This window comes from Sinocyclocheilus grahami, unplaced genomic scaffold (assembly GCF_001515645.1).
Source record: "Sinocyclocheilus grahami isolate Dianchi unplaced genomic scaffold, SAMN03320097.WGS_v1.1 scaffold2161.1, whole genome shotgun sequence".
NCBI classification, from domain to species: domain Eukaryota; kingdom Metazoa; phylum Chordata; class Actinopteri; order Cypriniformes; family Cyprinidae; genus Sinocyclocheilus; species Sinocyclocheilus grahami.
Window position 1 is genome coordinate 27440 of NW_015507340.1, and position 12500 is coordinate 39939.

Below are 12500 nucleotides of genomic sequence, written 5' to 3' on the forward strand. Positions count from 1 at the left end.
GTGTGTGTGTGTGTTCATGAGGGTGAGGGGGTGTGTGTGTGTGTTCATGAGGGTGAGGAGGTGTGTGTGTGTGTTCATGAGGGTGTGTGTGTGTATGCGCGCTCTGGCTCATGTCTGTGCTGGTGTGTTCTCTCTGCAGAGTATTTTCTGAGCGCGCTGAACTGTCAGCAGGTAGCGCTGGAGCACACACTCGTGGCGCTGCAGACAGACGTGGATAAAGACGTCAAGTACTTCTCCAGCGTTCACCCCAGCAGCACGCGTCTGAACGAGGACGCCATGAGCAGCACGTCCTCCACCTACTGACCTGCTGTCCCAGAATGCACCTCTCCACAGGGCTGGGGTTTGTTTCACCACAGAAGCCTTAAACGTGTCTTCCTCCTTCAGAGAACACTTGACCGGCTGCGGACTCAGTCCTCGAGGGCCGAGCCTCGCTCTTTTACCCCTAACCCGAAGCACATTGTGCTGATGCACGCGGCGTTTCGTCTGCTTACACCGGTGTTTTTAACGGATTTCACTGAACATTCAATCTCAGCAGACTCCAGTGTTTTAATGACTGTACATACTGTTTCTGATCATGAAAGCGCTGCTGTTAGTCTCCTAATCTGTCCCAATAAACTTTCACACAAAATCACTGCCGTTGTTACACTGGTCTCATTAATTCACTTTAAAGTGTTAACTTACATGAACTAACCATGTCTTTCTCAGCATTCGTGTTAGTTCACCGTGCACTAACGCACGAAAACACCACTTTTGATTTGAATAATGTATTAGTAAATGTCGAGATCATCATTAATATTAGTACTGTAGAAGTATTGTTCATTAGTTCTTAACTAATAAAACATTGTGAAGTATTAATGCATGATCGGTAATTCTACAGAATTAAAAAAAAAATTATGTTTATGTACTTTTACCTGTTGACAAAAATATTAATTCTGTTGATCAATCATGAGAATCTGAGCAAAACAAACCTTTCTAAAGTTTAATGACTGTACATACTGTTTCTGATCATGAAAGCGCTGCTGTTAGTCTCCTAATCTGTCCCAATAAACTTTCACACAAAATCACTGCCGTTGTTACACTGGTCTCATTAATTCACTTTAAAGTGTTAACTTACATGAACTAACCATGTCTTTCTCAGCATTCGTGTTAGTTCACCGTGCACTAACGCACGAAAACACCACTTTTGATTTGAATAATGTATTAGTAAATGTCGAGATCATCATTAATATTAGTACTGTAGAAGTATTGTTCATTAGTTCTTAACTAATAAAACATTGTGAAGTATTAATGCATGATCGGTAATTCTACAGAATTAAAAAAATTTTATGTTTATGTACTTTTACCTGTTGACAAAAATATTAATTCTGTTGATCAATCATGAGAATCTGAGCAAAACAAACCTTTCTAAAGTTTGTTTGTTTTTAACCCTTTCATAACTCCTGGACTGATGAATAGAACAACTGGATAAAATGTTACAAAATATCATGTTAGTTTCTACTTTAGACGTTTAAAATCTAAAGTTGTACAACTGAACTAATGCATTATGAGCAAACATGAACTAAATTAAATTGAAATGAATCTCAGCTGCGGTATTTTCTCAAAGTTCCCGGAGATTTGACACACTGCAGTAAGAGTTGAATATTTCAGCAGTTTCTCAGTGATGTGTTCACGGTTCTCGGAGCATTACTGAGCTGGATCTGATCTGACTCGTATTTGAGTCTCCAGCATTCAATGTCTGAGTCAATCTGTATTGTTTAACACAATCTAGACATAAGTGACTTCACGTGTTTATATTGTTTTCATTTCATAATTTTAAAGATTTAATAATTTGCTTTTCAACTCATAAACCCCAGTTGTGAAACTCTGATCTGGATTAATAAAGAAAAATGATTTAATGAAAGCAGATGCATTAATGCATGTTCAGCATTGAACTTTTTATTTTGGTTTTCTCATGAACACATTCTGTAAATGGTTTGCAACGAAAGCAGGACCCTCCATAGTAACGCTTTCATGCAGACAGATGATGCATGAGAATAACTGCTATAGCTGTGTTTGTGAATCTCGGAGGAGTTTCTGTCTTTGTCTCAGTGAAAGTGGAGCGACTGCATGAAGAAACCCGTGTGCTGAACAAGCCATGCGTGCATTACTGAATATTCAGCTGGAACCATGCTTCACCTGCAGCTACTGAACACACATCAAACATAAACCCTGCTCGGGTCTCTGGGAACGCAGGATTTCTATTCTTTACTGAAGACAAACTAATGATTTCACTCGGTATGAAATCAGTCGGTCTTAATAAAGACCTGGACTCATAATAAAAGCTGAATATGAACAATATGCATATCATACTTGAGCTCAGACTCGCATCTACTCTATCAAGCTCATATTTCTCATCTCTGTGTTTGGCTAAAGAATAAAAACATCTGTAGAGGATCCGTGAGGCTCTAGAACAGGCAGTTCATGCAGCGGACGGCTTTGCTGCCGTAGTCGAGGCACTCGGGGCCGATGCACTCGCAGCAAGCGTTGTGGAACCAGCGGTACTTCGATCCCCCCATCGACTCGCAGTACTGCTTACACTGACGGATGGACACGCAGTCGTCCAAGTACACCACCGTACACAGCGTATCTGCACAGAGACGGACACAAGCACACATCAGAGCAGACTAAGTGTTTCTGAGCTGAACACATCCCAAACAAAACATTCAAAACTCAAGGCTGAAGAAAAAAAAGGTTTAGAACTTTCTACGTTTGTTTGTAATTTTGCACGAAATGGAAATGGAGCCAGATTTAAAAAGTAAATCTAAAGCCTCACTTCATGAAAAAAGAAAATCGTATAAATCACCGGAATAAAAAGATCTTGCGTAACGGAGGATCTTCTGGAGATTCTACTGTAACTCGTTTAAAGTCAATGTTTATCAGTTGTTTAGAGTCCAGACTTTAAGTCTATTAATAACAATAAACACATTCACAATTTTAAACGACTCATTTCTCCTGATAATTCATTATTACACTACTGCTCAAAGGCTTGGGATAATTACGATTTTTTAAATGTTTTTGAAGAAGTCCAAGCCTGCATTCATTTATTTATTTAATCAGAAATACAGGAAAATAGTGAAATATTATTATAATGTAAAACAGCTGTTTTCTGTGTGAATCTCTGTTAAACTGTAATGTATTTCTGTGATGCACAGCTGTATTTTCAGCATCATTCCTCCAGTCTTCAGTGTCACATGATCTTCAGAAATCAGTATAATATGCTGATCTGCTGCTCAAGAAACATTTCTGATTATTATCAATGTTGAAAACAGCTGAGGAGAATTTTTCAGGATTCACAGATGAATAGAAAGTTCAGAAGAACAGCATTGATTTGAAAGAGAAATCTACTGTAACGTTGTTGTTTCCCCTTACTCTATTAATCTCACACAGACGGTCGAGACGGAGACTAAATAAAGACATGAAACTTTCTGATGAAGACATTTTAATTTATTGTTTAAGGTTTGATCCAGCCAGTCAGATTTCTGCAAACCCACAGAGATCTGCTTCTCATGATTTCAGTGTAAAGTCCAGCTGAGGAATCAGTCAGAATCACTGAGACGGACGCATGGCCTTCAGGAAGCTGGTTTTGGGCAGATGTTCCTCCGGAGCCGCTGTGGGACAGAAGAACGGAGGAACGAAGTCTTGAGGATTCTGGACGCCCAGCAGATGATTGTAGAAGCTGCGAGACCAAAGACAGCAGAGAGACGTTAGTGAATGCTGAGGAAGAGTGATCTCTGTGTGTGTGTGTGTGTCTGTGTGTGTGTGTGTGTGTGTGTGTGAGTGAGTGTGTGTGTGAGTGTGTGTGTGAGTGTGTGTGGGAGTGTAAGTGTGTGTGTGGGAGTGTGAGTGTGTGTGGGAGTGTGTGTGGGAGTGTGAGTGTGTGTGGGAGTGTGTGTGGGAGTGTGAGTGTGTGTGGGAGTGTGTGTGGGAGTGTGAGTGTGTGTGGGAGTGTGTGTGGGAGTGTGAGTGTGTGTGGGAGTGTGTGTGGGAGTGTGAGTGTGTGTGGGAGTGTGTGTGGGAGTGTGAGTGTGTGTGGGAGTGTGTGTGGGAGTGTGAGTGTGTGTGGGAGTGTGTGTGGGAGTGTGAGTGTGTGTGGGAGTGTGTGTGGGAGTGTGAGTGTGTGTGGGAGTGTGTGTGGGAGTGTGAGTGTGTGTGGGAGTGTGTGTGGGAGTGTGAGTGTGTGTGGGAGTGTGTGTGGGAGTGTGAGTGTGTGTGGGAGTGTGTGTGGGAGTGTGAGTGTGTGTGGGAGTGTGTGTGGGAGTGTGAGTGTGTGTGGGAGTGTGTGTGGGAGTGTGAGTGTGTGTGGGAGTGTGTGTGGGAGTGTGAGTGTGTGTGGGAGTGTGTGTGGGAGTGTGAGTGTGTGTGTGTGAGTGTGTGTGTGTGATCTGTGTGGGAGTGTGAGTGTGTGTGTGAGGAGATGCTGGACCTGAAGGTGATCCATCCGGTCTGAGGAGTGAAGACCATCGCACTGACCGGCAGACACGTGAACTCCGTGAAGGTCAGCATGTACTGCGCTGAAGAGCAGACACACAGAGACCTCAGAACATTCATGCAGCGCAGGCGGATTCAAAGCAGCTTCACAGTGATGATAATGTTATGAAACTACTTCAGTTTCAGCTCTACAGAGTCATTTTTCAGATCAATAACAGCAGTTAATATGATTCTTTTATCAGGAGTGTTTGTTCATTGTTTAGAGTTTTACTAAATCACAAAACCATATAAGCTTGTTTTCACCACAGAATAAAAAAATGAAGAAGGTAATTGTGACTAATTAATATCGAATAAGAATTGTGAGATATCCATCGTAAGTTTTAGTCTGTTGTTAGCTGTAAAAATACAGCATGTTTTACTGCTTGATATTGCAAACTGGTGTGTCTTACCACATTATTTTAATGTATTATCTTAATTATGAACACACTGGTTTGTAGTGTTATCAGTTTACTGCACGTTGTTATTCTTCTCGTTATTTCCCTGCAGCGGCTAATGAACCGGAAGTCTCGCACACTCACAGAAAACGGCTTACTTCCGCGTAGAAAAATGAGGTGGATAAACTTGGAATTGCAAGAAGAGTCAGAAGTCACGTTTATATCTCAAAATTATGAACTTTTTCTCAGAATTATGAATTTATATCATGCATCTTTGTTCTCAAGAGTTGCATGAAACAAAGCCTGAATTGTGAGATGAAAAAAAGTCACAATTATCTTTTTTATTTGTTTATTCCGTGGTGGACTCAAGCTTCCATACAAACCTGAACACATCAGCTGTTTACTATGGTACTCTGATTTATACCATGGTACTATACGATCACTGTGTTTGACTCTCCAGGCAATCGCTGCGTTATACCGCGGTATTACTCTCACCCTGAATCTCAGGAATCTCTCCGACCCAGGAGTTGGTCAGCAGACCCAGACCGGGAACGGACATGGTTCCCAGAATCACCTGACCCATGAAGACGGCGTCGGCTGGGACCCGCGTGGGGTGGAACGAGGACTCCAGAACCTTCTTCTGACAGGACAGCTGCGAGTAATCGATCTCATACATCACACCCTGCGACGAGACGAGAAGAAGCTCTAACAAACAGTTCTGAAATGCTACTACTTACTGTATTTCAGTGTGTCCAGAGAACATTCAAAAGTAACGTTCCATAACGTTTGGAAACCGTGATCAAATGTAACATTCACATAACCAAGGAAAACATTAATAGATGTTTCGAACAATCAGAAATAACATTTTCTTTTTTTTTAGCTGGGAAGAACCTTTAACATCCATGGAATCTTTGCTTTGGACAAAAGGTTCTTTAAATCACTCAAATGTTCTTCACACTAAGAAAATAATGGTTCTTGATTACTGAAAGGTTCTCTTGAGGAAGCAAAGACGGTTCTTCTGTGGCATCGCTGTGAAAACACCCTTCAGAAAGCCTTATTTTTAAAGAGCTTATTTCCCATCTCTGGAAACTTGTTTCTACATTGAAAAAAAAATCTTGCAATTCTGACTTTTAACCGCGCAGTTCTGAGAAAAAAGATCTGCATGGATTGTGTGATATAAACTCAGAGCTCTGGCGGGACCTGTTGGAAGAGCAGCAGCAGATCCATAGAGATGGACTCGTTGAAGACGGTCATGTAGTTCCTGAAGCGGATCTGCTGAGCGTGAGCATCATAAGAGTACGAGGCTGCAGACGTGATGATTCCATCCGCCGCCGTCTGATGACAAACAACAGATTCACACTGAACTATATCAGAAATCAATCAATAATCAATCAATCCACACATAGCAGACTCACCAGAGACACGCTGCCCACATACAGAGCAGGAGACTCTACAAATCAAACCAGCACAGTTTAGTGAGTGTGTGTGTGAGTGAATGTGTGAGTGAGTGTGTGTGTGTGAGTGAATGAGTGTGAGTGAGTGTGTGTGTGTGAGTGAATGAGTGTGTGTGAGTGTGTGTGTGAGTGAATGTGTGAGTGAGTGAGTGTGTGTGTGAACCAGAGGGTGAGTGAGTAAGTGTGAGTGAGTGAGTGTGTGTGTGTGAGTGAATGAGTGTGTGTGAGTGTGTCTCTGGAAACTCAGAGCAAAGTTTATCAGCTCAGATTGTAAACAGGAGATCATGTATTTATGTATTTATCTTCACCAGATGTCAGATCAGTTCTGATCTTGATTAATATATTAATAAACCCACCAAACATCTTGTTGAACAGATCTGATGGACTATTAAACACCATAAGAATATTTAATATTACTGATCATATTTAAAGGACCTTAGTATAACAATAGTATAAAAATGTAATAACATTTATATAACTATTTAATCGGTGGAAACATTTTTCTTTTTTTTTGTCTGTCAAAGTGCAAATAGTTTTTCAGCTGACTGACAGCATTATTGCATGTGTTTCACAACGGGCTCGTTAATGACATTTTCCGTACGATAAACGAGTCGTTACTGTAAAGATATGAGGAATATCGCTGCATAATGAGTGGATGGAAAGATGCAGGGAGGTAAAGTTCAGGTGTTCAGATTAGATCAAACATGCAGAAGTTTCCTCTCTAATGAAGAGTTATTAATGATTCCACGTGAAACATGCTTCTGATGGGACGGGCAATCCGTGAAGGGAAATGTGAGGCTTTTCAAGAAAATGGAAGGAATGGAACACAAAGAATTTATCAAAATAAGTTTAGTCAAAAACAAATGTCTAAAAATAAGTTTCTTTCTGAGCCACTGACATCTTGGTTCACTTTAATAACTCAGTTTTGTTCAGTTTCTCACAGAACTTCATCTCTTGGTTTAGCTCCTCCAGTAATGTGTCTTGATTGAAGGATGATTGACCGAAGCACTGAGGAAGAGGCTCATTCTTCACAGTGCATGCCACGCTTTATGAATTTAAGACTTTCTGCTCTGATTTAAGACTTTTCAAGGACTTGGGACAGGATTAGAAAACTCATTTTAAATTAAGAAAAATATACCTAAAACACCTGAAAAGTAAGCCTAGAAACCTGCTTGGAGCAGCGATTCACATACTTAATTAGCTGTCAAAAAAGCTAACTTTAAATGCTAAAAACAGCTGTTTATCAGTGATGAAAACCTAAGAAAAATATAGTCGTGTCCGACATATTTGGAGGAGCACAAGATGAGTCTAATCGCAAAAATAATTCTGGACTCATCATCATGTAAAAGTGTAAAGGCCATTTCAAGTTTCTTCCCTTTCAGAAGTCATCACATCCAGCGGTTATTCTTCTGTGAGTGTAATGTCGGATTGGTTTGTCGTGACTTCTAGGAGGAAGGTCTGGTAGAAGCTTGATGCTCTGCATCCGCCAGTCTCGACCTCTGACCTTTTAGGAGCCTTCAAGGGTGAGTTTTTAATCTTTCACACCTATTTTGGTTTCTTGTACAGCAAAAAAATGTTTTAATCGCTCTAACGTGCACTCCAAATAAATTAAAATCAATAGAATCAAATCAACATCTCTACTAATGACCGGTTTAAGTTGAAAACTCATATTAACTCAACCCAGAGCCCAACCATGTAATTGTGGATCTGGTCAAGCTCGAATAGCAATTGGCTACAAGACACACGCTTGGGGATGATCGCCCAAGCGAGCCGGCCTCAGCGTGAGGGTGTATAGTGGTTAAAGGCCGAAACACCCAATGAACCTGAGGTACACTACTGAAGAGGTTGTCTTGAACATTTCTCTCAATCTAACTGATCTGAGGGATTAGGAAAAACACTTAACAATAACTGTGGAACACACACTATTTATTCACTCATACACTTATTTATCTAACACTCATACTCAGTCTACATTTCAATTTGCACATAATATACCTGTACATACAACTGTCTATTGTTATATACCTGTACATACAATTGTCGATTTGTATATTTTTATTCCTTAGTTACTTGTTCTATTTTTCTATTTTTTATTATCTGTGTTTTTGTTCTGTCACTGTCATTCTGTTACACTGTGGAGCTTCTGTCATGAAAACAAATTCCTCGTATGTGTAAACATACCTGGCAATAAAAACTCATTCTGATTCTAGACATACCATCTTACGTACAGGATCCTAATATGGGCCTTTGTCGTCGTTCTAATTGAATCTTTTAATTGGATCACTCCTTCCCGTGTCTCCTTTTCTCCACAAGGAGAGCAAGATGCGGGACAGGGGGGCAAACCCAAGCCCAGACAGGTCTAGTCACCTCCTGGTTTGCTTTAAATTGAAACTCTTAAACCTTTAATAGTAATCGGTTAAAGGTTTTTATATTTATGATATTATTAACAGGCTAACTTTAACATACTGATATTAATAACAGAAAGATAAAGCAACCCAAGGAAGGGTGAATTAAAACATTAAAACCCACTGATAACCATAAAGATACAATATGACAAAATCACAAAGAACCAGATCATTTGTTCATTTCAGTTTATTTGTATTTTTCCAAGTACATCTGGATCTGTACATCAGCACGCGCTCAAGGCTGGTTTCTGAACAATACCGTGACTTTATTAGATTGATCAAAAAACAAAAACAAGACAGACAGACAACGACAGTCTTCCTCCGTCCTGAGGAGGAGCAAACCGTCAGCGTCCTCGAGTCACGAGCTCGTGCTCACACGCAAATCATGAAGAAAACCAGAGAAATTAAATCAGGCACCTTCTGCAAGCAAACGAGGCCTTTAAAACCTCATTATCAAGTCATCGACTGAACGGGAAGGAAAACGGCAGAAACATGTGATGAAGCTCGGAAACATCCCATCAGTCCTCACAGAAGAGAGGCGAGAAGATGATCAACGAGGAGAAGAATCCAGACGCTCGTAATTACAAAATAAAGCAGACCTACAGAAGCTTGAGCGGCCCAACTCCTCGCGCACTTTCACTTTAAAAAACGGCCTGTGAGTGTGTGTGAGAGTGTATGAGTGTGTGTGTGTGTGAGAGTGTGAGTGTATGAGTGTGTGTGTGTGTGAGAGTGTATGAGTGTGTGTGTGTGTGAGAGTGTATGAGTGTGTGTGCGAGAAAGAATGTGTGTGTGTCAGTCTCTGTTGGCATCCAGTGAAGGACAGACTTGCCGTCTCACTGTAAACACAGATGATGATGATGATGATGATGATGGCAGCGTCTCTCACTCGTCTGATCCGGCCGAGCGTTTCTGAGTCCTCTTGCGTGGAGAAGAAAGAATGTGTGTGTGTCAGTCTCTGTTGGCATCCAGTGAAGGACAGACTTGCCGTCTCACTGTAAACACAGATGATGATGATGGCAGCGTCTCTCACTCGTCTGATCCGGCCGAGCGTTTCTGAGTCCTCTTGCGTGGAGATTGTCTTGGAGACGCTTTATCTGAGAGAGAGAAACAGACAGACGTCAGTCACGTGATCAGATGCGAGTCGCATGATGAAGATCAGCGCACAGAAACATCAGAATCCAGACTGAAACAAGCGCTCACCTCTCCGACTCGCCACTGAGCACACGAGAGGAAGAGGAGGAAATAAAGAGAGCAGCGTGAGAACAAACAGCACCAGACACACAGATGATCTTCACATCAGTCTCAAACTAACTCAATCAGCCGAACCCAAGTCATTTAATCAGCACATGTGCACAGTTCTCTGATGTTTAGGCCACACAGCTAGATATTTCAGCGTTTTCGTCGTTTTATTTTGATCGTTTAAAGAATAAACTCCTCACCCTCATTTCTGCTGAACACAGAAGCAGATATTCTGAGGAATGGGTTAGGGTTATTTTAAAATAAATTAAACGTTTTATATAGGGCTGCACCACTTTGCCAAAAAAAATAAATAAATAAATTTGTCATATTTCAAATATATTTATAATTTTTTATTATTAATTATTATTAGTTTGCCCTCGAAATATAACATATGAAGATAGAACTATATTACTGTTTTATAAATTGTAATTGTACTTTAAAACAAATAAATGCGATATTTTACATTAAATGTTACAACACTGTTTCACTCTCAAGCTTTTATTTTGGTGGAACATTAGTGAAATGTAGTGAACTACACTAAACTAAATGTAGCGCACGACACTATTTAGTTCTTAAATTCTAATTTAATCAAGCCTTTGAATTTATAACCACGATTTGAAAAGGCTATTCCAGTTTGTTAGACCCATTTGTTATTTTAATTCATTTAACTGAACAGTGTGATCATTGGTGTGTAAAGCCTGCTGTGATTGGCTGACACTCACTGATCTGGTTGAGTGTCTCCTGTGGGATCCAGCTCATGTCCACGTCATTGTGATTGGAGGTTCCCATCTCCACTTTAGCTGCTGGCCGTCTCCTCTGTAACACACACACACACACACACACACACCAGAGGCACTGAAGCACAGATTCTGACAGCAGAGTAATGATGAAGAGCAGCTGATGATGATGAGCGTCTCACCTTGCGTGACTCGAGCAGCTGATGAAGGCCGACCACCAGCAGCAGGCCAAGCCCCGACAGAAACACGTACAAGAAGATCCTGCACACACACACACACACACACACACACACACACATATATATACAGACACAGACACGCACGCACTCTCTCTCTCACTCACACACACACAGACTCTCTCTCACACAGACTCACGCTGCTGTCCCTGTAGTTGAGGTTGATGACGAGGCCGAAGGGCCGGCCTCCCATGGGCTCCGCGGGGATGAAGGAGTACTCGAAGGTGGCCTGACGCTGAGGAGGAACCTCGGTCCCCAGCTGCAGCGCTGTGAAGTTCTGGATGTAGAACTGGAAGTCCTGCGGGTACCGGAACGAGGCGTCCAGAGACTCCACCACGAAGTTCTCCGAGCCTTTATTGGTGAATCCCAGCAGGAACTTCACGATGTCGTTGGCGGGAAAATCTGTCATTCAGGAAGAGAACGAATGAATGAGCCGACAGAAGCGAAACACCCATCAGTCTGTGAATCAGAGTTCATCTCAATATCAGAAACTAAACACTGTGAGTGACTGACTCTGTAAACCTGACACATGAAATAACATGCTGATATTTGATATATGCTCCAAACATATAATGCAGTGATTGAGAGCTGAAGAAATAAAGGCTCCTCAGAAGATGTGAGATGTTCTGGAGGCTTGTGAAGATCATTCCTCCGCTGAGGAACAGTGAAAGTAAAGCTTCTGGAAACAAACGCTCCTCAAAAGATCCTGAGGATCAGATTTGAGACTCTAAAACATGATTGATGGAGAATCAAGTAAAGCTGAGCTGCTTCAGTGCAGTAAGTGTTCATCTGGAGATATTACTGCAGTTATTCTGACCTTTACTTGATAAAAACCAGTCAAGATCTGACACGAGAAGCTCCAGCTGAAGCTAAACGCTTGTACAACTACACTAACAGAGTGAAAAACAGGTTTAACAGCAAAGTTTGATCATTTAGAGGCTTAGAAATTCATGATCAAATATGATGCAGTATCTTTACAGGATTAAATAAACTTCATAATCACCTACTGTATTACAGTACAAAACAACTAATAGAATAACGAGAATTTAATGAACAAAATGTGTATCAATTCATGAAAATAATCTGACGATGCAATAAATCACACAATCATGTCTCCCGGCGAGTATGAGCCGCTGGTATTGGTGTGAGATCGACTCGTTCACCTTCTCCTTTGACGAAGAGGATGGTGGTGTCAGCGTTGGGTGAAGCCTTCATCTCCCCCACCAGAGCTTCTTCCTCCTCTTCCTCCTTTTCTTCCGTCTGACAGAAGAAATGACAACATGAGCGTCTTCAACCGCTCAGAGCGTCAGATGACGAGAGGTTAATGCTAGTTAGTTCTCTTACTAGTTCAGTGTTATCATCGTCCTCCACCTCAGCTTCATCATCCTCATCCTCAGCCATCACATCATCGGCTGCATCTTCATCCACAGCCTCCTCTTCATCAGTAGCGTCCTGTGCAGAAACAACTGTGCCTGAACACACACGTACACAGAGACACACACACGCACACAGAGACAAACACACGCAC

At 41.4% G+C, this 12500-nt stretch overlaps 3 protein-coding genes across 3 annotated transcripts in view; 1 reads left to right on the forward strand and 2 right to left on the reverse strand.

Annotated features, from left to right (window-relative positions):
• The window catches only part of LOC107574247 (serine/threonine-protein phosphatase 4 regulatory subunit 1-like), a 27523-nt gene extending 27220 nt beyond the window's left edge, over window positions 1-303 (forward strand). The window contains exon 17 of the mRNA XM_016260697.1: window positions 169-303. Coding sequence (XP_016116183.1) covers window positions 169-303 — 135 coding nt within the window. The remainder of the gene's footprint in view (window positions 1-168) is intronic.
• Window positions 304-3507: 3204 nt separating this feature from the next.
• LOC107574248 (ependymin-like) lies at window positions 3508-7001 on the reverse strand. Its single transcript, XM_016260698.1, has 5 exons — window positions 6957-7001; window positions 6102-6236; window positions 5397-5583; window positions 4463-4550; window positions 3508-3715 (listed from the first exon to the last, which is right to left on the reverse strand). Exons 1-5 carry the CDS (start codon window positions 6999-7001, stop codon window positions 3586-3588), a joined length of 585 nt encoding a protein of 194 aa, XP_016116184.1. The 3' UTR covers window positions 3508-3585.
• A 2681-nt stretch (window positions 7002-9682) lies between these two features.
• The window catches only part of LOC107574251 (translocon-associated protein subunit alpha-like), an 8502-nt gene continuing 5684 nt past the window's right edge, over window positions 9683-12500 (reverse strand). The window contains exons 2-7 of the mRNA XM_016260701.1: window positions 12317-12444; window positions 12136-12232; window positions 11086-11374; window positions 10919-10997; window positions 10722-10815; window positions 9683-9854 (exon numbers count right to left, since the gene is read on the reverse strand). Coding sequence (XP_016116187.1) covers window positions 9787-9854; window positions 10722-10815; window positions 10919-10997; window positions 11086-11374; window positions 12136-12232; window positions 12317-12444 — 755 coding nt within the window. The 3' untranslated portion in view covers window positions 9683-9786. The remainder of the gene's footprint in view (window positions 9855-10721; window positions 10816-10918; window positions 10998-11085; window positions 11375-12135; window positions 12233-12316; window positions 12445-12500) is intronic.